Source organism: Lissotriton vulgaris, chromosome 10 (genome assembly GCF_964263255.1).
Source record: "Lissotriton vulgaris chromosome 10, aLisVul1.2, whole genome shotgun sequence".
NCBI lineage: Eukaryota > Metazoa > Chordata > Amphibia > Caudata > Salamandridae > Lissotriton > Lissotriton vulgaris.
Genome location: NC_141698.1, coordinates 19,730,146 through 19,758,047, shown reverse-complemented (window position 1 = coordinate 19,758,047; position 27,902 = coordinate 19,730,146). Strand labels below are relative to the sequence as shown.

The window sequence follows — 27,902 nt, the reverse complement described above, 5'->3', positions numbered from 1 at the left end:
CTTCATTCGTAAATCTAAAACTCTGGTAACGGTTTACAAAACACTTTTTCGGGTGTTATTACTGTTGTTGGTATAATGGTATGATGGAGTTCAAAGTCACAGCACTTTAATTATGTATAGTGCACACATCGGTCCAATTGTTACCACCAATTATGTCTGCAAATTTTTTTTTAAAAAGTTTTTTTTTGGGTAGTTAACTGATTTCATTTTACATATCTTTTTTAGGTACTCCCTGGGTGTTGTAACTTTGGTTAGTTATCTAGGGGGTCCTGATTAAGGTGGTGTTCATCTTCCTCCTGTACTACCGAAACGCGTCGACCATTGCCATTTAGATCCTGCTCATTGCAGTTGCTTTATTGGTCAAAGGAGATGGATACCATACTTATGTCTCCAACTTTCCACAGTTTTCAATCAATCAAGGCATTTGTATAGTGGGCTACTCACCCAGGAGGGTCTCAAGGCGCTGGGGGAGGGGTAGGTCACTGTTCGAACAGCCAGGTCTTGAGCTGCTTCCTGAAGGAGAGATGGTCCTGGGTTCGCCGAAGGTGGGTGGGGAGGGCGTTCCAAGTCTTGGCTGCCAGGTAGGAGAAGGATCTTCCTCCGGCGGTGGCTCTGCGGATGCGTGGTACGGTGGCGAGTGCGTGGCTGGTCGATCGTAGCTGGCGGGTGGGCGTGTAGAAGGTCATGCGGTCTTTGAGGTACTTGGGGCCCAGGTTGTGGGGAGCCTTGTGTGCGTGAGGAGTCTGAACGTGATTCTCTTGCTGACGGGGAGCCAGTGCAGGTCTCAGGTGTCCGGGGATGTGGCTGTGTCGGGGGATGTCAAGGATGAGTCGTGCGGACGCGTTCTGGATGCGTTGGAGTCTTTTTTGGAGTTTGGCTGTGGTTCCGGCGTAGAGGGTGTTCCCGTAGTCTAGTCGGCTGGTGACGAGTGCCTGGGTGACAGTCTTCCTGGTTTCCGTGGGATCCATCTGAAGATCTTGCGGAGCATGCGCAGGGTGTTGAAGCACGAGGATGACTGCGTTGACTTGTCTGGTCATTGACAGGGAGGAGTCCAGGATGAAGCCCAGGTTTCGTGCGTGGTCCGTTGGTTTGGGAGCGGTGCCCAGGGCCGGGGGCCACCAGGAGTCGTCCCAGGCGGAGGGTGATGATCCCAGGATGAGGACTTCCATCTTGTCTGAGTTCAGTTTAAGGCGGCTGTTTCTCATCCAGTCGGCGACGTCTTTCATCCCTTCGTGTAGGTTGGCTCTGGCGGTGGTGGGGTCGTTGGTGAGGGAGAGGATGAGCTGGGTGTCGTCGGCGTAGGAGATGATGTTGAGGTTGTGCTAGCGTGCGATGGCAGCGAGGGGGCTCATGTAGACGTTGAAGAGGGTTGGGCTGAGTGAAGATCCTTGTGGTACGCTGCAGATGACTTCGGTGGCCTCAGATCTGAACGGAGGGAGGCGGATTCTGGGTTCTTCCGGTGAGGAACGAGATGATCCACTCCAGCGCTTTCTCTCGGATTCCGACATTGCTGAGGCGCTTCACTAGAGTGCGGTGGCAGACTGAGTCGAATGCTGCAGAGAGGTCCAGGAGGATGAGGGCCGCTGTTTCCCCGTTGTCGATCAGGGTTCTGATGTCGTCGGTGGCGGCTATGAGGGCGGTCTCGGTGCTGTGGTTGGCCCGAAACCCGGACTGCGAGGGGTCGAGGGATCCGTTCATCTCGAGGAAGGCGGCGAGCTGTCTGTTGACGGTCTTCTCGATGACTTTGGCCGGAAAAGGAAGAAGTGAGATGGGACAGTAGTTCTTGAGGTCTGTGGGGTCTGCCGTTGTTTTCTTCAGGAGGGCGGTCAGCTCGGCGTGCTTCCAACTCTCCGGGAAGGTGGCGGTGTGGAAGGAGGAGTTGATGGTGTCTCTGAGATGGGGTGCGATGGTGGGGTCGGCTTTGTTGAAGACGTGGTGTGGGCACGGGTCGGTTGGTGATCCGGAGTGGATCGAGTTCATCGCGCGGGTGGTGTCTTCGGTGCTGATCGGGGTCCAGTTGCAGGGGATGGTGGCGGGCTCTGGATCGGTGGTAGGGTGCGTGGTCTGTGCGTCGAAGCTGTTGTGTATGTCGGCGATCTTGCGGTGGAAGAACGAGGCGAGTGAGTTGCAGAGGTCTTGCGAGGGAGTGATGTCGTTTCCGGCGCTGGAGTTGGAGAACTCTTTGACGATGCTGAAGAGTTCCTTGCTGTCGTGGGTGTTGTTGTCCAATCGTTCTTTGAGTGCAGTCTTCTTGGTGGCGCGGATCAGCTGATGGTGTTTGCGGATGGCGTGCTTGAGGGCGGTCCTGTTTGTGGTGTGGTCGAGCCGCCAGGCTTTCTCGAGGGTGCGGCAGTTCTTCTTGGATTCCTTGAGTTAGTCGGTGAACCATGGGGTTTTCTTGCTGCCGGGTCTGCTGGGGGGGTTCTTTAGTGGTGCGAGGTCATCAGCGCAGGCGGTAAGCCACTTGGTGAGGTTGCTGGCTGCTTCGTTGGAGTCCGTTGTGCTGGTCGGAGTGTTCTGGCTGAGTGAGGCGGTGAGCTGCTCGGAGGTGATCTTGCTACAGCTTCGGCGGGGGACCTGTTGCGGGTGGTGGTGGGTCTTAGTTCTTCTGAAGCTGAAGTGGATGCAGCTGTGGTCGGTCCAGTGGAGTCCCGTGGCGTGGCTGAAGGAGATATGCTTGCTGGATGAGAAGACTGGGTCAAGCGTGTGGCCGGCGTAGTGGTGTTCACCAGTTGCTTGAGTCCAAGGTTGGCGAGGTTGTCCAGCAGGGCGGTGGTGTTTGTCGTTGTTGTTCCCCAGGTGAAAGTTGAGGTCCCCTAGGAGGATGTAGTCAGCGGAGGGAAGGGCGTGCGGGCTGATGAAGTCTGCGATGTCTTCGCTGAATTGTGTGCGTGGTCCCGGTGGTTTGTAGATGAAGGTGTCCGAGGGTGGATTTATGAATGTAGTATTAATGTTGTTGAATAGGTATGAATGTATGAGAGAGTGTGCTTTTGTTTTTGTTGTTCTTTTACCTGGGGATTACATAATGCTGAGACTTTGTGCTTCGCCTTACCAGACTCAGAGTGCGAAGATATGGAATGACAGTGCTTGCTCTGCGACCGGGCCCTCGACCTCCCACGGGATCGGGGCCTGGAACGACGTGGGGCAGACTCCCGGGCCTCCAGCCACTTTCAGGATCGCTCCGCAAAATTTTCAGGGCCATGGCCCGGCAGTGGGAACACGACTCTGTCGTGGTCACGCCCCAGGCAGAAGAGAGTGTGCGGGTCGGTCCGGCACATCGTGCGCACAGGCCTCGCAAAGCTTGAAACCGGGCATCTCTATGCACCAGGAGTAAGTTTACTTACAAATGATATCAAACAAATACTTTGGTAAACAAGTGACGGGGTACTGCTCTCTCTGGATCTGCGCTTGCTGGAGCGGAAAAATAAAGAACTGACATCAGCGCGTGTGGGCACGTCTAAGTAGCTCCAGTGATGTCATCCCGGCAAATACGACGCCAAGGACGCACGCGGAGACGTACGACGCCGCCTATTGATGCGCCGGGGGTACTGCTGACAAAAGCTTTCCGGATCCAGTCTGACACCTGGGAGTAATTCGAAGGTAAGGAATCTATCACTACGTGTTTCTTTCAGATGCATTAATCTATGAAAGATCCAATATTGGATAAAACCCACAAAAATAGTGATGAAGGATAAATAAAAAAGTAACATGTAGATGGGACTGGAAATTTCCAATATTGCAAATCATGAGAATCTTGAAAGTTCACAATGCATAAATAATTTAACTTTGAGTAAGCATGCGGATGCATTGTGGGCAAACGTTAAATTTTCCAAATAAACGTGTAATATTGCAAACCAAACACTGGCAGGCCATTGAACAGCAATCTGACATACAAAACATACTGCAAACACGTTGCCAGTTTCAGATAACATGATCGGGAGTCATTTTACATTTTTCAAACCGAAAGCACAAAGTTTAAAAAAAAAAAAAGTATATATATATATATATATATATATATATATATATATAGTAATATTGGAGAGCCAACAAGAGATCCTGCAACACAAACCTAAGATAAATTACTTTCCAATTATAAAGTGACTACACTTTCTGGTGGGGGGGAAAAAATGAATAAGAAGAGTTTGACTAAAGTGCTCCAACGGTTTGACCAAAACCCTGCATGTGTATATGTGGCTAGTGCAGCCCACCTCTCACTCCCCCCTCCCAACAACCCATATACATACTTTTATTATTCAATATAAAGATTGCTTGTAATGGACAACAAACTAGAATGGAAAGTTGTTTACTTCAAAAACTGTATTTAATTGTTTATTTATTTATGAGATTTGATAAAGCGCGAACAAATGCCCTTGGGCGTCTCGGCGCTGCAACTACTGCATCAAATTCTCATCTACAAATGTATGATCTAAGACATTACTGGTTAAACAGCCAGGTTTTTAGATGTTTACGGAAGGACCAGAGTGAGGTGCTGGTCCGGATTGACTGGGGTAGGGTGTTCCACAGCTTTGCAGCCGAAACCAGGCACCGACGGTCTCCCCAGGAGACAGTCCTGGTACGGGCACCACTAAGTCATTAAGGGTAGAGGATCGCAGTCCCCTAGGGGGACGGTAAAGGATCAGCTGATCTTTTAAGGAACTAAGGTCCCTGATTATGCAATGCCTTGTATACAATGCAAAGAGTTTTAAACTTGACCCTACTTCTGATTGGAAGCTAGTGAAGTCTTCAGATGGTATCTCTGGCGGACTTCTGTTTAGGAATTCCGGCAAGTAGTCTTGCTGACACATTTTGTATTGTTTGCATTTTGTTGAATACTCTAATCCGGGCATCAGCAAAAAGACCATTACAATAGTCCAGAGTGGACAGCACTAGGGAGCTTACCAGAGGTTTCCCGGCACTTTCAGGAAGGAAGGGGATGATTTTCCTTATTAAGCGCAGTTTGTGAAAGGCAGAAGAGGCTACTTGGTTGGCGTGGGCAACGAAGTTGAGCTGGCTGTCAAAAACATCACCCAGGTTCCTTACCTTAGAGATGGGATTAGGCAGGGTTCCGAAAGACGCAGGCCACCAAGCGGGGGACCAACTAGGTGTAAGTAGTCCAAAAATGACAACCTCTGTCTTAACGGAAATGAGTTTTAGCCAATTGGAGGCTATCCAGACTCCAATTGCCAACATACACTCCTTAAAACCATCGGCCATCTTTTGTCCATTATTTTTAATGGACAGGACTAACTGTGTGTCGTCTGCATATGAGGTAAGGCTTATCCCGTGGGCACCGATGATATTGGCTAGGTCCGACACAGATATTAAAAAGTGTCGGACTCAGGGATGAGCCTTGTGGGACCCCACAAGGCAGCGACAAATTAGTAGATTTAAAAGAGCCCAAGGTGACAGCCTGAGTTCTGCCTGACAGAAACTAGGCCAGTAGATCTTTAGCTACTAGTTGAATGCCCATTTTTTCAACACGGTCGACCAGGATCAAATGGTCGACCGGGTCGAAGGCTGTAGATATATCAAGTAGTACCAATACTGCAGTTCCTCCTTGATCTCGGTTGACCCTGATGTCATCTGCCGCTTTGATCAGGGCGGTTTCGGTGCCATGGAACTTACGAAACCCAAATTGGGTATCGTCCAGTAAGTGATGTTCTTCTATAAACTCAGATAGCTGCGAGTTCATCACTTTTTCTACTACCTTTGCCAGGAATGGAAGGCTGGCTATAGGTCGGTAGTTTTTGAGGTCATCCTTATTTTAAAAGAGGTTTGAGGAGGGTTTTTTTCAGGCTTTCCGGATAGATCCCAGATCTGAACATGCAATTACAAATTTGAGTAATGGCAGGTAACAAAATCTCCATAACCGGAAGAAGAGTTTTGACATGGCAAGGATCTGGAGCTGAGCCAGTTTTAATCGAGGAGATAATGTGCCTTATTTGATCCTCTGTGATCTCTTTAAATTGTGTGAATAAAGAGACAGACTGTGTAGAGTAAGTAGTAGTTGAGTTATTGGTAATGGCAGCGAAAGTGGTATAGAGATCATTAACCTTAGTGAAGAAAAAGGTTCCCAATGCATCACACAGGGATTGAGAGGGAGAAGGAGTAAGGTCGGGGGAATATCCAGCTAAGCACTTAGTTGTATCGTAGAGCTGTTTGGTTGAGTTCTTGGCTTGCTCTATTCGTTCGCTACTTCCTTTTGGCATCAGCGATCATGACTTTATATTTGGCCAATAACACCTTATAACGAGTTTTACTTTCGTTATACGACTTCCGCCAATGCCTTTCCCTATTCCTCCAAAGTTGTTTCTGGACCAGGGAGCAGAGGGGGTCGATCTGTTTCTTGTTACATGTTTAAGGGGTACAGGAGAATTAGTAGCAAGACCCAGCCAGTCCTGAAATTGCTTAGTAGCTTATGTTGGGATCAACATAACCCTGATGTGAAGATGTGGCTAGTGCCAACGGTTTGACCAAAACCCTGCATGTGTATATGTGGCTAGTGCAGCCCACCTCTCACTCTCCCCTCCCAACAACATATACACATACTTTTATTATTCAATATAAAGATTGCTTGTAATGGACAACAAACTACAATGGAAAGTTATTTACTTCAAAAAATGTATTTAATTGTTCAAAATAGCACAAAACGACAGACAGCACTAAATTAATATAGAATCTCAGAATACTCCTCTACAATAGAAGTAATAGCAGTTCTTCTCAAAAGGAAAATGGCAGGTGAGGATGAAAGGAGAAAAATGTCTAACAAACACAGAGCAATACACTATAATACAAAAACTGAGGGGTGATGAGGCTTCGGAGTATTCGGCCCACCACCTTCCTTTCGTGCTGCTTAAACGCTGCCAGGGTTTGGCTTGGGGAGGCTCACACATCACTTCAGGTCCAGTCCCACAGGAGGAGACATCCAGCAGCATTTAAACAGTTCCTTACAAGTTTGCCGACACGCTCTGTTAAGAAAAGTGCTCGCTCTAATGTTTCAAAAAAAAGGAAAGCATTCACTTTTTTTCTTTTAAATCCATTGAAATATTCATTGAACTAGAAAGCAATGCTGCACAGTTTGTGTCATCTCATCCTTCCCACTGCTCCCTCAACCTCCCCAGCACAGGCAGCTGACAGGATGGACCATCAAGTTCCGTCTGGGTTCTGCTTTGTTGTAAAACTCCAATTCACAGAATCAGCAGTTCATCTCCTAAAATGCCACGAAGATCAGGCAGGATTAAACAGTCTCAACAGAACCTTCCCAATCACACTATAAAACAATCTAGAACACTAGGTCATAACAAACCTGCACAGTTATATTGGTCGCCGCATCAGACTAGAGGACGTGAAGTTTGACCAGCTGCCCCCTTGAGTATAACCAACAGGACACTGTGCAAAGCCTCAAGCAGAGACTCAAAGGTGTTGGGTCAAAATTCTCTGAAAGTTTTGCACCAATGGGAAATGTTTTAGGAGAATGCCTCCCACAACTACAATGGATTTCATTTCCACAAAGATCAGTCATGCTGTTCAGCTATGCCAAGTTTTCTGGTATCCCCACCACCCTTTCATATAAAATGTATACAAACCCTCCCCAAAAAAGTCTTGGCCAAATCAGAGAATCTGCCCAAACTTACATTTATATGCATGTATATATATATATATATATATTTATATATTTATAGAAATGGTTGAGAGGACAACTAACCAGAGTATCATACATAACAAAAGGGAAGTTTGAATGTTGATCACCCTTCCTTTGTATTGTGCCCCTTTGTTACGTCGACTAGGTTACAACTACTTTAAAGAGCAGTGTGTGTAGAAGTAGGCAATGGGTCCCTTTCCATTTATCCAGTGGCACATGGGTAAACAAGTGGACCAGTGGGTAAAAGATAAGTACAAACCTAGGCCTCTCCACATTTTCCCAAGTTGGGACATTGTGTTGAAGGTAAATACTGCAAATCCAAATTCCAAAACAGGACACTGAAGTACATGGCAGGTCTCCGGGGTAAAAGATAGGAACCAAATGCAGACAACGGGCAAACCATTCCGGAAAAAAAAAAAAGGAGTCCAAAGCTTAAAAATACATCGACAAGCCAAGTAAGTACTCAATTTAAAACAGGGTCAACTGTGTATGCTAAAAACCAGTAACACTTGTTTCTGGCAATGCAAATTCCATCACAGTTCACACAACTAACGGCAAAATGAGACTTTGCCCAACCATGTGCCCTTTCAACTGCAATTTTAAACACGCTCACAGAAATATGTAGCCCCCATAGTCAAATAAGTAGCACTTCTGCTCAGCGCTTGCAGAAATTAAGGAAAGGAAAATATGCTGGAAAAAGAATTAAAATGAAAGCTACACGACAGGTCCTTGTAATACATTGTGAATATTTCAAAGTAAAAAATATATATATCTTTCCATCCAGAATCCAGATTGGAGTCTTCATTACGGCAATATTTCAGAATGGTCTCCAAAAGCAGACTTTCCAGGTAGGCTTCCTTCTACAGGAGAATCAAAGCAGGAAGAGCATTCTCCACTTTATAGCTTGAAACAAAGTTTTCAGCCTATTTAGTCCAAAGAACGAAATGGCATTTCCTGCTGCCTTCTTGCAGAACATAGTCTTAAAGAGTCTGCGCAACTGGTCAGGAGAGGGAGCTACAAATAAAAAGCTAAAGAGAAAGAGCATAACCTTCCCCAAACAAAAAAATAAACATTACACAGAAGGATCCTTGCAACAAAAAAAAATATATATATATGCATATATGCACCACAGGCAGCTGGCGTCTGATCAATTCCAAAAAGTTGATGTTTCAGAACAGGAAAGAGGAGAAAAGGTTGGGATCTCAAGTGCTTGTGTTTTCCAAACCACAAAAGTAATTTTTGCAGAGGTTTTTCCTTTTTTTTATAAGAAAATGCAAAATTGACAAACTGACAGTCATGCCTATGCACATAGCAGTCCACATGTCCTTTTTAAGCAGCCGCCTCTCAATTTGCATTTTTTTGCCATCATGACACCTTTCCTCACCATGTCCGGCCTATACTCATGTGCACGCATGCTCTTGGGGCATGTGATTTTGCAACTTGCTTTTATTAATTTTCTTTACCATGAAAAACAAAGAAGTGTCATCCAGAGTTTGTCTCCAATGGTAAAATGTGCTTTCTCTGTAGCTTGTGAAATGAAAAGGCAAGCGCTTAAAGCAGATTGGCAGAGTCCTCCTTATAACAATCGGACCCCTTCAGTTCCCACCCACCCCATAGAGGCTACAGTACTCATGGGTGCACACCTAGAAGAAACAGGTGTACCGGTGGAAGGACAAGGGCATAGACAGCAAGTGTTCATTGTTAATGCGACTGTAGAGGTGGGATAAGAAGGGTAGATGTGAAGTGTTGTCCATCACTGACCATCTGTCTTTGACTTCTTTGGAGCAGATTTCCTAAAATAAAAATAAAAAGTTATAAAGAGCGACCAACCATTCATCATTTTCAAAATCTACCCATTACCACTAAATCCATTGCTCCCATTCCTTTCTTGGTTTACTTGACCTTGTAAGTTGAGAACGCTGTTCACTCGCTTTCTGCACACTCCACTAGAGGCTGAAACCCTAGTCAGAAAAAAATGCAGCAGACCATGCTAGCCTTCATTTTGGTCGACACTTTTTGCTAGGAACCTCAACTATTGAACAATCACTAGAAATGCCCAAGTGCAAAAAGAGTTTACAACTAAAAACAACAAAACAGCAAGGCTACACCATGGAAGTGCAGCACTATAAATAGCAGTTGGAGCCTCTTAGAAGAACACTATCAAACGGCGGAGAAGCTGTTAGTGTGCATCAGGCACAAGCTGATTCTTATCAGTATGTGCTGTCTTCACACCAGGCATATAGCTGCCACTCATCAGTATGTGCGGAGTTCACACCAGGCACTCAGACTTGTGTCAAAAGCACACACAACGAAACAGCACCAATGCTTACGTTTCAGGTGAAGACACTGGTCGTTTAGTTGCAGGTTTGGCGGCGGAACCATCTTTACCAGTTTCTGAAACCCAAACAAAATAAGGTCACTTTTGGAAATGGAAAAATCAGCTAACTGCTGGGACAAGACAGAACAGCAGAAAATCATGGCATGAGGTAGCATGTGGTAAAGCATTAAAAAAAACTATCAAGACGAACATCTAGTTACCATGATCAAAGGAAAACATGCTACATTGGTACTGCAGAAATCGGATTAAATCCCACAGGTCCAAGCATCTAAAAAGGCTGAAAAGTGGTGCTTATGTAAATGTAACAAGAGGCTTACAGGTAGAAAGACTTTATGCAACTAGCCACAAAAGCCCAAACAAGCTAAACAGCCGTGGCACCTGGCATGATGTGGCTGCCTGTAGCTGTGGGCTCAGGAGCCTTAGTAGAGCCCCAAAGGTCTTAATGTAAAAGTTGCATGTTCGTTTTGGATGGCAAGACAGAAACAATAGTTATTTATTTTTTAAACTGGGGCAGACAAGAAAACTCCTAAACAACCCACACAGAATTAGATTGCTTACCTTGTAGCCACCGGACTTGTGTGGCCGGCCCATAACCCTTCTCATTGCGGGCAGCGATGCGGAAAATGATGGCAGGTTTGGTGGTGTAGTCTATGTGGGCATTGGACAGGCTGGTAGACTGTACCAGGCAGGATGGGCTGGGACCACAGTAAACCCGCATGAAGGCAAGCTGGGCAGGAGCAGATGTCTTGGGCTCACCACCAGCCTGGGAGCTCTGGATAGCCAGGTAGACAGAGTACTCAATGATTTTACCCGAGGTCACCGAAGGGGGCTCCCACGTCAGATGTGCACCGTCAGGACTCTGTGGAGGTTAAGGAAAGCGATAAATACTTAACAAGACAACCCAAGTTAAAGACCAACATGGAAGTGTACAGTAGACAAAGTGTATTTCAATGTTAAAACAAAGAAAAAAGCTAGGAAATGTGAGCGCTCTGAAATGCACTTAAACGTGTCCCTTACTAATCCTCCAGGCAGAACTGAAATGCATAGATGCATGTGGTAGAAGTAGTGCCTTCTGTTAGGCTGGCACCAAGCTTCCAGAAGGCCAGCTGCTTTCTGGGACACTACAAGTATGCCATGAAGGGATATGGCCAGTGAGCTCTACCTCATTCAAGAGTGCCTTTAAACAGATAATCCAAGACAGATGGGGTGTTTTGGGGTTTTCCTTTTGGAGGTAGCCTGAAGCACCAAGCTCCCTGTAGTACAGTGCAGAGTCAAAAAGGCGAAATCCCCAAAGGCAGACCAATGATTTCATGCTGAGCGACTTAATGGAGGATCTCAGCAAGGCTTAGAATGCACCCTCAGGGCCTAGTTTAACGGCTGTAAAGGTTCTGCGGTACCAGGGCCAGGCTGCAAGATTTGTAAGTTGAATTTACATTTACAGTAGGTAGCTGTAGGTTGAAAATTTCTAGAGCAAAATAGACTCTCCTTAGAGTGGGACCCCAATGAGAGTCCAACTCTGTCTCTGGTGAAGTATTTAAGCCACTGACATTCTGCAGATCCAAGTATAAGCTAGCATCAATGTAATGAGCAGGAGGAAATTATCCACCACCTCAGTCATGTGGAACATTTTGAAGCCCTTCAGCTGCACCTTGGTTATCTCCTGGTACGACAGTGCAGGTGCCAACAGCCAACTGCTCTGGTTCAGGAACATGCAGTGGAGTGCAATCCCGTAGGTAATTCTGGGGTCAAGGCTGGTGCCAGTGCAGTCAGAACAGACAGAGGCACAGCATGAGGCAGTGCAGCAGTAGGGAGCTGGGTGGAGGCCCACTGCAGTTAGTCTGCACCACACCTGCAGGCAGGAGCCCACGTAGGGACCTACTGCGGCTCAGAGACCAAAGGTGCTCTGAGGGAGAGGGGGGGGGGGCCTTCTTAAAGGTCTTAATATGCTATGTGATCAGAGACAGTCTAGAGAACTCTGGGTGTGCTGGACAAGGCTTAGAGGCAGCCAATGGCAGCAGAGTCTGGTCCTGGAGTGCCAACTGTATTACTGTTACCTATAGCAGCTAGTGGCAGGAGGATGGCATGTCCTGCTTTGACTACATATGACAAGACTTGTTCTTTATGTCACTGAATCGCGAGTGAGCCTGTGACTGAGTAGGTGCAGATCTTCTGCCTGGACCTTTCTTTGTGTTCAGAGTTTAATCTCATTTGCTAGTTGCCTTCAGGGGCAATAATCAGCATTTGCTGCATTATCTAGATTTGTGCTTATGACAGGCAGTCATTGTGTGGATCCATGACTGGTCTTTGCTTCCTATAAGAGTTGCAGTGTCGTAGCCGGAGGCCTTCAGGGGAGTGATTTTCCGTAGGAAAGTGGAGCTCTAGATCCGCGTTTAAGGGCACGTACAGACATACTTGCACTGCGGTGGCACTTATTTATGTCTCTATGCAGTCACTTCCAGTGTTGAAGCAAGGTTGCTGCAGAGTAAGATGGTGTCACCTGCAGGTACATATGAGCTATTGCTATGAAAAAGGTCTAGATCCAGTCTGGCACCAGGAGACGTTTTAAAGGAGAGGAATCTGCAGTTACAAGTAGCCCTCAGAACCTTAATGCATTGTGAATGAGAAGTGACTACCATGCCTTTTTAGGTCGAGCCTGGACAGCGCATGTGCTTTTCTGTGAGGCATGCTGTATTCAGGTATGGACTTGAAACTCCACCCACATTTTTCAATGGCTTGCACTCCGAGCACTATTTTCTCAAATACTTTGTACTGCCTGCTGTTGCAGGTAGGACACGCTCTCATAAAAAATGTTTCGCGTTATAGTACAGGCACCCAACACATTTGCAATGCAATAGGTCTTGAATTATTGCACGTTTAAGCTATTGGCATTGTAAATGACAATGCCTTTAATCGGTTTTAAAAATGCAAATAAAGCGCATCATCACTTACAATGTCAATAGCTGAAACGCTCGTAAATGCCAGACCTATTGCATTGCAAATGCTTGTTTTAACAGCTCCTCAAGATGTAACTACTAGATGGGACATTCTTTATATTTTTGGTTTCATATGAAAACAAAACAGTTTTATCCAGTCATTATAATGTACAAATTAAAAGACGTAGTGTGTTTAAAATGATCTTTAAAAATAACATTTGCCTAAGATTGGTGAATTCAAATTAGATGTCCGTGAGGGAATTCCAGGTATACAAATATGTCTAGCTTGCCTCACTTAGATCCCTGGGACGCTACAGTTTTCAACTATGCGGACGATCTGCAGATCGTCCTTCCGCTTCACTCCCCACAAGCTGTCAATAATTCTCACTCTATTATGACCCACATTCAGCAGTGGATGAATCACAACCAACTAAAACTTAATCCTGGGAAGACTGAGCTCCTTCTCCCTGGTTCTAGTGCTGCTTACTGGGGTCCGCAGTTCTGGCCCATTGAGCTTGGCCCCCCTCCTGCTCCGGCCAAGACGGTGAAGAGCCTTGGAGTGACAATCGATGCCGAGCTCTCGCTTAAAGCCCAAGTAGGTGCCACGATCTCATCATGTATGTTACAGCTCCGAAAGATCCGGAAGATCAGGCATCTACTACCACATGCGGCACTGGCCCAGGTTGTCATGTCCCTGGTTCTTTCCCGCCTGGACTTTTCTAATTCCTTTTATCACGGACTCCCATGTTCTCTTGTGGGCCGTCTCCAGGTTGTGCAGAACCAGGCAGCCTCTTATGTTCTTATGTTCAAAGTCCCAAAATGGCAGTCTGCGAAGCCCTTGCTTCATAAGCTCCATTGGCTGCCAGTAGAACGGAGGGCGGCCTTTAAGTTGGGCTGTCTTACGTTCAAATCCCTCCACTGCACCAGTCCTGCCTTTCTTAACTCACTGATCACTCCGTACCAACCTGCACGTAACCTTCGGTCAGCTCATCATCACCTACTTGTCACTCCGAAAGTCAAAACCAGCAAGGTTGGGGGCCGTCGCTTTGCCCACCTCGCACCTAAATTCTGGAATTCTCTTCCAATAGTCATTAAATCTAATGGTTCCTTACTCCAATTCAGGAAGCTTTTAAAAACTTTTACGTTCTCCAGCACCGGTTAGTTTCTGCCTTGGGATTCTGTCTTTGTTCTGTCAGTTAGCGCCAAGAAACCTCTGGTGTTAGTGCGCTTAAGAAGTTTCACATAACATAACATAACATAGCATAACAATGAGGGACAACAGATTGCCTCAAACGTTCATTCATTTGAGAAAATGTGCTTTGTAGCAAATATGTATGACTATTTCATGTGCATTCAGCAGATCTTCCTTCAGATACTAGCTCAGTAGAATTTCCATTCACACACACACACACACACACGCACGTGTGTGTATGTAAAAACATACACACACCATTCCTCCCACCCAACTCCTGGATTCATATTTTAAATAAATTGTTTGAAGAATCTCATTTCTACTTTAATGTTCTGCTCTTCTGGACATAAAACTTTCAGGTGGACCTAAGCATACAGCGTTGGCTCACCTTGCTGATTTTAATTGCACATGGGGCTCCAGGGAAGCCAGGAAGGCAAGTCTTGAAGGCGGAGATCTCACTGAAAGCCCCCCTGCCACATGCATTGATTCCTGCCACTCGGAATTTGTATGCAGTGCCTGGCTGCAGCTCTTGCTTCTTCAGCTGGCTGTAATCCGGGACTGTACCAGAGTCATCCTGAGAAAAAAAATGGTCAGAACAAAACAGCATGAAGACTTTACGGTCTTGCAACATTGGATATTTTCACACGTTGCTCTGCCTATGGAGAAGTGTTTTTGGTGGTGATCAAAGTTCCGTTGTGGCTGTATTCTAATAATTGCAAGTGTTAGGGTGACATGTGGCAGAGTTATTATCATGCATGGACCATACTCTTAAAGTATCAATTGCATCAGATCAACAAAACAAAAAGCATGGAAGAGTGTGCGCTTACTTGAACAAAAATGGCAGCCTTGTTCTCAACATATTAGCCAAGTAGAATTACTTCTGTAGCCACGACCCAGTTATGGCACCCAAAGAATCTGTGGAGAAGTCTACTGGACAATGGATTCATAAAGTGAATAGCCCTAAACTCTCATTGAGATTGAAAGCTAGCTACAACTATCCAGTCACTGAATACAGACTTCGAAATTGAGATCAAAATTAAAGTATCGAGCAAAATATCAGTACAAGCGTTAACTGGGCACTGGTTAGCTATGTGGCTTGGAGAATAAAAACATATGCACTTACATCACAGGAAGCAGAGTCATCCGCTGGCAGGTAATAGTGTGTTACCACCATGTTGGTGCCCTTCATGACTCCCACGTCAAACCACTGGTTCTCTTTCTTCATTGGTACTTTAGCGATCTGGAGGGGGGGCTCACGCTTCTGTAAGCAGACAGAGAGGGGGGTTCAATCCATCTTGTGGGAGGAAGATGGTAAAGTGAGAAGAAACGCATCTTGAAGTTAAGTTTAACAGGTTGCACCTGATACACTGCCCTACAAGCCCAGCCATTTCTAGAATCCCACAGTCAACAGGCTGTTGGTGCTTTACTGCATCAAGGGATCTGGGCTCCTTTTTACAGCCTCAATCTCACAGGAGAAAACAGAAAAGTTCCTGTTCTTAAAATATAACATCAGGGAGGCACTTTCACAAATATCCCTTGACAGCAAATCTAAAACATCACACCTAAGTAGGGTAAGACATGGGAAGTCGAAAGAAGTATGAAAAAAAGTTGATGTCTACATAGTGACCTTATATTGCTGATGCTTTCAAAGTGCCTCAAGAACTCTTAAAAAGAACAGCTTCAATGCAAATGAGCCTGGATCCAGCTGTGCAGTAGCTTAAAGTGTGGACTGCAACAAGCAGAACTACAGATTGCCTTTGTGAGACCATTTCACAAAGGCGACCCATTGTTCCATCCATCCAGTCACCTGATCAGGCCTCTAGTCACACAGTTCAATGGAATACATGACCCTCAAAGCAACGGGACAAAGGAACTAAAGCCCCAAAAAACAGGGCTACAAAGAACAGCAAGTTCTTCAAAACAAGTAACGAATTGTGATGTACAGCATGGTCTTCATCCTGTGACCCATCATTCATTCTACGGCCCAAACACAGGTCTATTTACGCGTTTCAAGTCAAGCCAGCCACTGGAGTGTGTTACAAATGCCAACATACCCAGTGGTTCACAGAATAAGTCTGACACTATCGATCTGAGGCAAACAACGACAACATGAAGCTTGTGCTTGCAGTCAACTTCCTGGATGTACTAGAACTTTACTTATGGCAAAGACGGACTCGAAAAAGCCAAGGCTGGTGAAGTGGTAGGGTGAAAAAATATGAACAAAGCAGGGCAGAGCCAAGAACGCAAGTGCTTATACTGACTAGCTTTGAAGCTGGGCTTGTGCATTCTGAAAAACACTTGCGATAAGCAGGAACATTTTTCCTTAGTAAAGGGAAAGGAGCAGATGTTGGAGCTGTCCTTGAATCAGGCTGTTTATGTGACGCTGGCAGTTGCCAAAAAATGCAAGATGATCCTTTTCTGTTCACATTTATGCAAGGAAAAGATGGCAATCATGAGTGAATCTTGGTTAGGCAGCAGAGGCTGGTGTGTTTATTGGGTAGTGACGTGACTAAAGAGTTTCTAAATTTATGTTAAGGGGACATTCAAACATGAGGTGGGGGATGGCTGCAAAACAATACAACATATGAGCGCACAAGGAAATAGAGTAGCATGCTGTTTGTAAACAAACTTACCCCAGCAGCAGTTTCAATTCCATTGGCTACTTCGGCAAGCGTGGCAGCAGCCTGCATCTTGGCGGGACTGGCTACTGTGACAGGCTGGGGTGCAGCAAACGTGTTTGATGGTGCAAGGCCTACATAAAAGAAACTGCATTAGAGACCTATTTTGTTCCCAGAACCTGGGGCAGTGTATCAGGTAAACAGCTAGACTGTAAATGGGACAAGATTCAGTGAAATAGTGAAACCGTTACTGTACACAAATGGTAGGATAAATAAAACAACCAAAACCGAACAAGTTACTTACCTACAACAATAAACGCCTGAGAAACAGATACTCTAGCATTACCTGCCAAATCTAGGGTGTGAGAAGTGGACGCCGACCACAAAGTGCTGCAGGATTAAGCAGACAAAATTGCCATCGCCAGACTTGGCTGTCCAAGTGGAATGAGGCAGCAGGACTTCAGAGGTTTGTTTCTTGGCTAGTGCACAGCAGATTTTGATGCAGAGGTCTAACCAGCTTAAAAGGGAATTTTATTTGCATTCTTTGGTATAGAGAATCCTAAAAAAAGCTCGTCATCTACAAAATGGGCCCTTGTGCAATTTATGGAAAAGCTCAATGCTTTCCATTCATGCTAGTAATGAAGAGCAGCACTCCCCATACAGTCAGCCAATCCTACTATATAGACATCAGGGTCCCCAAAAAATAAAACACCTAGAGGATAATGTCTTACAAACTAATCATTTGGTAAAACTTACACAGCCAAGATCTATAAATATGCAAGAGTTAAGTAAAAGAGTCAATCGGATGGTTTACAACTGTTTTTTAATGCTGAAGATACAACAACGTTTTCCAAAAATACCAGGACCTATCTGCCAAGTGATTATCCACAACAGTGGGTAATATTAGAAGGATGAAAGCGTTTGTTTGCAGAAAGGTTAAGCAATATTGCTTAGAATGACTCAACCCTGCTGTCAACTCAAAACTCATGGCAGGAAGGAGTGACTTTCAGCACAAAGATTAGTGATGACCTTCTGGTCGAAACGTAAGTTTCGAAACATGTCCCCACCAAGTGGAAATTAGACACGTGTAGTCTGTGCTAGCAAAGGATGGCAGAAAATAATATAAAACACACGGACACATTTCAGAATTCAAAATATAAACACTACTTTATCGAAGGTATGGATTGAAGTGATGCTACATTCAGAAGGCAGTTGTAGCTGGACTCCAGCTAATACAGTCAAATAGATTTGAGGGAAAAACTTAACTGTACGACCAGATGACCCAGGTCAAAATTATATGGATTTTTTTTTAACCTTTGGCTACAAAATGTTTCGTAAGTATGAAGCGATCATGTACCCAGAGCACTACTCAAAGTATATAAGCGCCAACATGGGAAAAAAGCGCAAAAATAAAAACAGGGACTCTTTTGCTAACCACTGCGACTTGAAGAATTTTCACAATAATGGGTGACAAAGGGCAAACATGAATGTCTCCATTCTACATAAAAAAACAATCAACCGAAAAAAATAAAAAGACGCAACGGCCTGTACCTCACTTCGCTGATATCAGGATAAACAAACAAGCACGCGGGAAACCAAAAAAAAGGACACGAGTGACGCTGGCTCGCGCAACAGCAAAAGCAGGCTTGCGAGTGATGTGCGACATGCGCGCACCATGATGAGAGGAAAGCCTTATGGCGCCTCTGCTCGTCATTGTGCATGTAACCGCACGCTCGAGGCCAGCCAGCACTTGGTTGGACTTTTAAAAGCCTGTTTACAAAATGTCTCACCGAACAGCGCATGCGCTGGCTCAGGCGAGACCAAAAAAGGTTAACTGGGTCCATTATTGAGCAGAATACAAATGCGGTTAATTGACTCCCTTTCCCCGACCCTGCCATCCCTCTCTTTCTTTTTTTGTTTTAATTTGATTAAAAAGCAAGTGGCTGGAAGAGAATCGTATGATGCACATCTAATATTGGTCTGCCCCCGCTACAAATTGGTGACTAAGGGAGGGAGAGCCTTCTCTGTTCTGGCCCCCCAGTTATGGAACAAGCTACCTGAGGGGCTACGCAGGGAGGTGAATCTCCTACGGTTCAGGAAATCACTGAAAACACTGCTGTTTGGAAGAGCCCTGATCGCAATGTAGTCCTTTGCTGCGTCTCTCTGAGGTGTGATCCAAGTTATTGTAAGGACATCGATTTCCAAGCGCTTAGAGACCTGCAGGTGATTGGGCGCGCTATAAATCTAAAATAACAATAACAATAACTCAGCTAACTGCCTGCTAGCCCCTTAAGTGCTGCCTCGGTGCATTGGCCGACGGCAGCACTACCTCCCCAGTGCTGCGCACGACCATTGGACGTCCATTCAGCACTAGTTCCAATGGACAGCGCAGCACTGGGGAGGAATGTTTAATAGCATCTATGAGGCTAGGCTAGCCCCCAGCATTGTACGCAACGGTTTGAGATCTCTGCTTCGGAAGAGGAAGGGGGAGGGCATTTCTGAACCCCTCAGAAAGGGGGCGGATGGGGGCCGGGGGCAGCGCTTTCCGAGGGCTCAAATAACCCCAGAAATTAAACACCAACACAGCGAGCTGCAAATGCGCAGGGTGCTCGGAGGAAAGGGGGTTCTAGTCAAGCTGACCTAATTCGGGTTGTGCGTAAACTGTGAGTTGACTTGAGAAAGAAGTCAGCGTGGAAGAAAATAGCAACCCTGCTGCATCCCAGACATGCCAGCTCCCTACGGCTGGCAGGAGAACTTCCACACCTGCATGCATGCTTAAGGTTAAATGTTTTAACGGACCAACTTTGTTTACGTACACACTCATGAGATTATTATGAACACACCCTTCTCAGCATGGGTGTGATTTCTCCTTAAAGAAACAATTCCGGTCCGGGAGTTGCAATGGTGCTGTAAGAGTGAATATGGTATATGGGTAAAAAAAGATAGGTTAAAAATAAATACAAATTTAAAAAAAAACGTAAGAAAAATTCCAGACTTTGAATCCCGAGTGGGAGGGAGAAGTGTCTGTATGAGTTAACGTGACCCCAACATAAAAGAAGCAGCTGAGCAGGCTCCAGGCCCCAATTTGTGCATGAAATGTAAACATTCAGAGAAGTATTACCTACGTGCCTCAAGCACACTCGCTCCAGTTCACGCTCCTAAAGATAAAAAATATTTGCAATGCCATAGGTCTCACATTTAAATGCGAGACCTATGGCATTGAAAACAAGCAGTCACCATTGTTCCATACTGAATTTAAGCAAAGCACAGCTGAACGAGTAAAAGGGCGTTTTAGCGTCCTTGAGAATGTTGAGATAGATTTAACTATCCATATTGTACGAGCTCAGGAGTCATGCTGCCAAATTGAAAGAGGAGAGATTAGGATGAACCATCTGAACTGAGAAAATCATAGCAGCTTCATGTGTGGACGCGCTAACATGTGGAGGTCTCTGAACCACCATTGACTGGGCCTCTGCTGAGCATTCTAGCCTTTGAGTAAGACAGTTTGAGGATTACTGATGGAATTCAGGGATTAAGAGGAAAAGTAGAGAAATTTGCCAGACCAGTCGATCCAAAGGGCATTTCCCGATGTCAGTGGTTGGTAATATCTTGAGGTGAAGTTTGGGTATTTTTAGCTTTCTGCAGCTGCAAATAAATCTATGTGAGAAAAACATAACATGCAGAAGATTTTTTGAACAACGTTTTAGCCTACAGCCCACTTGTGATTTTCTTGGAGAATCCTGCTTAAGGAGTTTGGTTGAAGAATCTGTACCCCCAGACTATGGGTTGGTGAGATTTTTTTGCCTCTGGCTGGCAACCAGTAACATGGTTTGGGCTTCCTGTGAAAAGGCTCTTGACCTTGTTCCCCCCTGCTTGATCAGATAGTACATTGTTGTCGGTCTGAACAAAAAAGAATTTCCTCTTGAAAGATGATAGGAAAGACTTCAATTCCAAATGAACATCTCACAGTTCCAGGAGTAATTTCTTTCGTGGATCATGTTCCCTGAATTTGTAGACGGTCCATGTGCACTCCCCAACATGAAAGGCATCTGTCACTATTGTCTGAGGGAACATCCTGATGAAAAGGCATCCCTTGGAAGAGATTTTGACTTGCACCACCATTTGAAGGAGGCAAAGCGTGATTCGGTCTTCCCAGTAGCCTGAATATTGATTCCACTAGTCCTCCAACTATTTTTGGTCTTCACTTTGCCTCTTTCCACAGGTCTGGAATGTCTCGACATCAACCAAGTTGGACATAAAACATCTGTGTCTCAAATTCGACATCCGATGTTTCAACGTCAAATGTCAACCCCGTCTTAAGGGTGCTAACCGACTCCTGCCAGCTACCCAAATGGTGATAGAAGCCTGGAAGGGAGCAGAGAAACAAATGAAATGGGACACTAGACTCACAAGAGAAACTCCTTTGTCGGAGGGAGCGAGACTACCAGAGATTGGAAAACTCCAGGGCTTTAGACAACGGGACATGATCGGAATCGTCGAAGCTGGGAGACAATGTAAAATGTCCAATATTTTAAAAAGTGCAAACAATTACCCAAGGGTGTCAAGGAGCTGGGGGCCATCGGGAATATTAACCGCATCCTTGCTAGACTACATTCCCGCTGAGCGCTGCAATTTTCAAAATCCCATTGTTTGTGACCAGGTCAACTCGTCATAAGCACAGCGCAGGTAACACCCATGACGAGTTGACCTTGTCACAAGCATCGAAGGGGTTAAGCGAGCTATTGCTCAGAGTCACATGGTGCTGAGCTGATCTGCCGCCGGGGATCGAACCGTGAGCCCCCGGAGTCAGTCGCCAAGGCCGCTGCACCACACCTCTTCCCATATTAGAGGTACCCTTGCACCCTTTGACACGCTCCAGGCCACGTATCAATTAAAAGACACTCAAAACCATGTCTATATCAGATAGGAACACGCTTGGAAGGCAGAGGGGTTGGAAGTAACAGAAATACCTGAATTCCCCGCCCCCCTACTTTTTGTAGAGGGTAGGCTATTGCAGGAAGAAATCCAGAACAAGGCTATTTCATGGACATACAAAACACTACTCAATTATATGCCTGACAAACTGGGATCACTTAGAGACTAATGGAAGAACACCACAGGGCAGATGAAAGACATTGACTGGGAGGCAGGCCTAATGTACGCATGAGAAGTAGCCATAAAACAGAGGTTGCACCTCATACAATACAAAATCCTACATTTCGACAGAGCAAGACTACATTCTATGGGAAAAGCAGACACTCCCGATTGCCTAAGATGTCAGGCGGAGCGGGGCACATATATAGATACAATATGGCAGTGTAGTAAAATAAAAGCATATTGGGCCCAGATCGTTGGGGAACTGAACAAAATACTGGGAGCACAACTCAAGCTATAGGCCAAATATGTTCTCCTGGGTATCCCTACGGAAATGGACCTACCACATAGCAAACTCATATTATCCAACCTGGGACTAGTGGTGGCCAAGAGAGACATAGCTCGTTAATGGGGAGCTCAAACACCTCACCCCCCCTCCCTGAATGAATGGAGAGCATGCATAGCTCAGTACATGGTAGCGGAGAGTGTAACAAAGCTAGAAGAAGCCCACGCTAATTCAAAAAGATCTGAACTCCCTGGATAGAATACGAAGGGTTAGAAATGGAAGGGATGGAGGACAAACTGGGTTTTCATGAGGGAAGATCCAGGGAATAAGCCAAGATAAACTAACCCCCATTCTTACGGACAAATATGCACTGTTTCAATACAACCCTCAAGAACTGTAATTTCATGAGTGACTCCATCGTGTTTCCTGTTAGAAACATTGTCACCACACTATGGTTTATGCAATTTGGCAATACTTTGTACTCTGTAAACCTAGCTTATCCAAAACATTTGCGTTTATATTAATAAAAACCATTTGGGGAAAAATATGTCACCCCCTTGACGCCGAATGTCTTCCCTTTCTGAACATCGCCCCAGCTCTCAACTGTGAGCATGTAGGAACTTCACCATGCCTCAACGTAGTCCTGGAACAAGGTTTTTGAAAATGATCTCCTTTTAGATCTCCCTCTCCTGGAGTCTTCAGACTATGGTGGAAGAGCCCTGACAGAGGGCTGATCCTCTCCTCGCTTACCACTGACAAAATGCACCTCCTGCTGCCTGTGTCGCTTTTCTGTTCCATAAAGGTACACCTTAAAAAAGTCCTTCTGTATTGACATTTGTCAGGGATGTAGCAGTCAGGACAGCAGACTTACATTGTGAGGACCTGATTTGGCCTTCTTTCTGCCAGAAGTAGCGCATTTGTCAAGGTTACTATTACACAATGGCTGCGAAATCTGAGGTTCTCTCAGGAGGGTTCCATGGGGAGAGGCTAATCTGATTGGTTGTTGCAAGTTTTTGGTCTCTTTTCCAAAAAGAGGTGGATATTCTACAAAATGAGATAAGGCCTAGGCCTTTCTTTCTCTTTTACAACTACTGCTATGGTATTTTTTCTATTTACCGAGGCTCCCATTCCGATGACAGGGAATGATACAAGCTATGGGAATCTATGAAAGTTCCAATACTGGGGCAATCATGGCTATCGCTATTGTGGGTGCCGCAGCGGAGGAGCTGTGCCGCTAAGTGCATGCACTAGTCACCTCTAAGAGGATGTTGTCATCACCTGGGTGAGCCGCTGGGTGCCCACCTTTACGCCCAGGATTATCATGAGTGCACACCACGGATGGCTACAGCTGGGAGCTGTGGCCGCTGCGAGTGCGCCTGTCATTACTGCGGCTTCCTTGTGAGGCTGCGTGCCGTGCCCCTTTAAATCTCAAGTACATTATGCATCATCGGGTCGCGTGGACCCCGGCCTCGAACTAAGTTCGTCCCACGCCCTTTTTGAGTGCCTTTATCGCTTTAAGTGAATCCGTAACTTGGTGCCTTCTTGAGCACTTTTAGCCTCGTGTTCAGTCTATATAAAAATAACTATTTTTCTACAACTACTTGTGGTGTCCGTTTGTTGCGTCTTTCCTGCATTATTGTGTATGGTCATAAATGCTTCACACACTGCCTCTGAGATAGGCCGAACTGCTCGTGCTACATTACCACAGGATTGAGCAGGGATTATCAAAGGGTGTAGCCCTCTTACTCCGATCTGACTTAGGAAGAAGCTGCTGCCAACTAGATATCACCCATTTCTAAAAGCACAGACTTTACATATCTGCATCCTATAAGTCTACATTGTCCTCTTCCTTCATCATTTTCCATTAAAAAAAGTTTGTGAATATTTGAACACAATGCAATTCCAGCTCATGTTTTTTTAATTGTATGTTAACCCTTTTTTAAAGCAATTGACCAAACTGGCCTAATTTATAGGCTGCAAAACATGTAATAACTCAAGTGCTTATCCAGGATTTACTGAAAGGAAAGCGAACATCTACTCTTAAGATATATTGCAAAGAAGTGCTCCAGGATCCCCACACGTAGCAGGACTATTCAGAGCTTGTGATTATCAACGGAGAACTCCCGAAAGAGAAACCAGCTGAATAACCATCACGACGGACAAGTTTTGAAAATTGCTCAGAGTGACTACCATCCCTGCCTTTTATTCTCTACTCACCCAGTTTTCTACCCACATGAAAGCGATCATCAGTGGACCACACTGCAGTTTTGCTGCACAGTGACCATCTTGCTGGTCAAGGGTGCCACTGAATAAGTGCCGGTTTCAGATGGTGTAGAGGAGAGTTGTTCACATTAGGTCCTTGTAGCAAAGAGAAAGCCCTGTTCTATTCTGGACCTATGCCCACTGATTGCCTTTCAAAGGAAAGAAAATCAAAAAAGCTCAATCTCTCAGATTCTTTCTGCTTTGGACCTAGGCGACAGAGTGGAGCCCTAGATTTGCAGGACTAGTATTTTCACATACCCTTCCTGTTGCACATAGCAAGTTGATTGCTTCCAGGTGTGTGTTGTAAGCACAACACTGGTGCTAATAGCTGTCAAAGTTTGTGATGTGCGAACCAATATGCAAGACACTGCAACGTTGTGGACATTTCTATTGTTCAAGCCAGAGAGGCCCTGTGGTCTTCCAGGACTGCCAGCAAGATTCTGTCAACTCAAAGGCACTCCACGTTCAACAATCTGGACTAGGAGAGAACATTCTCTTTCCAAAGACATCAATACATTTGGACTATCCACAAGACTGCTCAAAAAAGCATTAGGAGGCTTTACGCATAGACTCCTTTACCACCAGACTTCCAGATGCCAGATTCCTTGTCGAAAAATATGAATCAGTTTGGTGGCCTATGTCACCTGGCAAGAGATCAACTAACTAGAGGGGCTGAACATAGAATGGACCAAGTGACCAAAAGGGTATCTTTAAGAGCCTCGCTGACTTGCAATAGTGTCTCAGAAGGTGGACTGGTTGGAAAATCTCAGTAAATAAATATGCCTTCGTTTTAACAGTATGCAACTATAAATTAAACATTCAGCTGCACTTGGCACTACTACTGCAAAAGATTCACTTCCTTTCATCTGTGGTCCAGGGGGCAAGTCTAGTTTAGTCTCTGGGAATGTATCTAGTCCACTGGAATTTTGCAAATACAGGTATAGCCCATTATCAGAATAGAGAGGGGGGGCATGAGAATTGGTTCCATATAAGACCTACAGCTGCTGATACTATTGGCCTCCAGCTTCTGCTCAAGGGTCAGAAGAAATGTGTTACTTACCTGTAACAGCAGTTATCCAGTATTGGTGTCTTTCATAGATTCACATGCCTGAATCATTCCCCGTGGCAGAGACGGGAGCCTCCGGTACATAAAAAAGTAATGTCCTATAGACATACATAGAGAAAATAGGCCTTAGGGCCTCCCCTTAGTAGCCTTTCTTCGTCCTTATGTAAAAAGGACCAAACTCTCAGTTAGCCAATCAGCTCCGACCTCCCTCTAGAACCTTCCTGGGAGGAGCCTCAGTCCCTCAGATTTTCGTACGCACCCAGCTAGGTTGGCGTAATACTGTCAGATAGGGATGTGAGTCCTTCCAGGGGAGGCAGGAGGGTTGCATGTGAATCTATGAAAGACACCAATACTGGATAACTGCTGTTACAGGTAAGTAACGCATTTCTTATCCAGTATTTGGGTGTCCTTCATAGATTCACATGCCTGAATCAGAGTAGCTAGCAATTATATATGCACATTTGTGATGCAAGTTGCTCTGCAGTCATGTCAGACAACATACATATCATCAATAACATGGGAAAAACAGCGTAAGCAGAATCTTACAATCATAATGAATGTGCATACCTGGATGGTGGGATGTAGGAAGGCTCACCTCACTGAAAGAGATGGCGCAGCACCGCCTGGCCCACTGCCGCATCCTTCTGAAGCTCGGTATCCAGGCAGTAGTGCCTGGAGAAAGTGTGCGGAGACTTCCAGGTCGCCGCCCGGCATATGTCCAAGATTGGCACTCCAGCGAATAGCGCCGCTGACGTGGACATCGCCCTGGTGGAATGAGCAGTAACACGATCAGTCAAAGGCCGTCCGGCCTGGTCGTGGCAGAACGCAATCGCCGAGGGGATCCATCTGGAGATGCTCTGTTTTGTAAGAGGCAGGCCCAATCTTGGGCTGCTGTATGCCACGAACAGCTGTGTAGACTCGGAGATCCTTGGTTTTATCCAAGTAGAACTTTAGGCATCGTTTGAGATCCAAAGAATGCCGTGCCCTTTCCGCCGCCGTGGAAGGGTTCGCAAAGAAGGACTTAAGGACAATCGGTTCATTGAGATGAAAGTCCAAAGGCACCTTTGGTATAAATTTAGGGTTCGGTCTCAGCACCACCCTGTGTTGCCTGAATTGCATATATGGTTCCTGAATGGACAATGCTTGTAGCTCGCCAACTCTCCTGGCCGATGTCAGAGCGAGCAAGAGCGCTGTTTTCCAAGAGATGTGTTTGATAGATGCCGGATGAATGGGTTCAAACGGATGTCTCATGAGTTGGTTGAGTACCAGATTCAGTTGCCAGGTCGGAGGAACCTTCCGAGGCCTCGGAAAGGCTCTGTAGAGCCCCTTCAGGAATTGTTTGACCAGCCTACTTGACCACAGGGAAGGTCCTGTGAAGGTCCTAGTGAACCGAGAGATAGCTGCCAGGTGAACCTTAATGGATGCGTGGGCTAGTCCTGACTGTGCCAAATGTAGGAGGTATGGCAATATCTGTTCAGGGGTGACATCAAGCGGCCGCAGGCCCTGGTCCGAACACCAAATGCAGAACCTTTTCCACTTGAGGGAGTAGGTTTTGTTCGTACTACCTGCCCTCGCTTTCGCCAGAACCTCCCTGCAGGAGCCAGGCCGATAACTTGAGCGAGTGGAGGCTCGGGTGCTGTACCTGTCCGTTGGACATCGTTATGAGGTTCGGGTGCTGCCTCAGGCGAATCGGAGGCCTGATGGAGAGGCGAAGCAGATCCGAGAACCAGTGTTGTCTCGGCCAGAACGGAGCAATCAGGATCAGGGTGCAAGGCTCCGCTTTCATCTTCCGGAGGAGCCTCTGGATCATCGGAAACGGAGGAAAAGCGTACGCAAACACGCTGAACCAACCGATGGAAAAAGCATTTCCCAGTGACCCCTGTTGGGGATGCCAGCTTGCGTAGCTTGGGCATTTGGCGTTCCCCTTGGTGGCGAACAGGTCGATTTTCGGGACACCCCACAGAGAAGATGTGAGCCAGAGTGTCGTCGTTCATTTCCCACTCGTGGGAGAGGGATCTCTGTCTGCTGAGGGCATCCGCGATGGTATTGTCCTTTCCGGGAACATAGTCCGCTTTGAGCGAGATTCCGTGCAACACCAGCCAGTTCCAGATTTTCTGCGATTCGCGTGATAGAGAGAGCGACCGCGTTCCCCCTGTTTGTTCTGATAGTGCATCGTCGTGGTGTTGTCTGTTTGGACGAGCACCGGGGAGTTCTGGATGCGTGGCAGGAAGGCTTGTAGAGCAAGATAGACCGCCCTCAGCTCCAAAAGGTTTATATGGAGCAGTTTCTCCTGATCCTCCCACTTGCCGCTGATCCGAAGGTCCTGGAGAACAGCGCCCCAGCCCTCCAGGGAGGCATCCGTCGTGATTACCAGAGGCGCCGCCGGAAGGAGAAACGGCAAGCCTGTCGTTAGATTCTTTCGATGTCTCCACCATTGCAGACCTTTGAAAATATTCGGCGTTATCCTTACA

The 27,902-nt window shown here is 46.0% G+C and overlaps 1 protein-coding gene across 1 annotated transcript in view; it reads right to left on the bottom strand.

Annotated features, from left to right (window-relative positions):
* Window positions 1-6,607: 6,607 nt before the first annotated feature.
* Window positions 6,608-27,902, bottom strand: part of HCFC1 (host cell factor C1) — a 167,512-nt gene continuing 146,217 nt past the window's right edge. The window contains exons 21-26 of the mRNA XM_086940255.1: window positions 16,739-16,857; window positions 15,229-15,366; window positions 14,494-14,679; window positions 10,539-10,839; window positions 9,973-10,036; window positions 6,608-9,435 (exon numbers count right to left, since the gene is read on the bottom strand). Of these exons, the coding sequence (XP_086796381.1) occupies window positions 9,396-9,435; window positions 9,973-10,036; window positions 10,539-10,839; window positions 14,494-14,679; window positions 15,229-15,366; window positions 16,739-16,857 (848 nt within the window). The 3' untranslated portion in view covers window positions 6,608-9,395. The remainder of the gene's footprint in view (window positions 9,436-9,972; window positions 10,037-10,538; window positions 10,840-14,493; window positions 14,680-15,228; window positions 15,367-16,738; window positions 16,858-27,902) is intronic.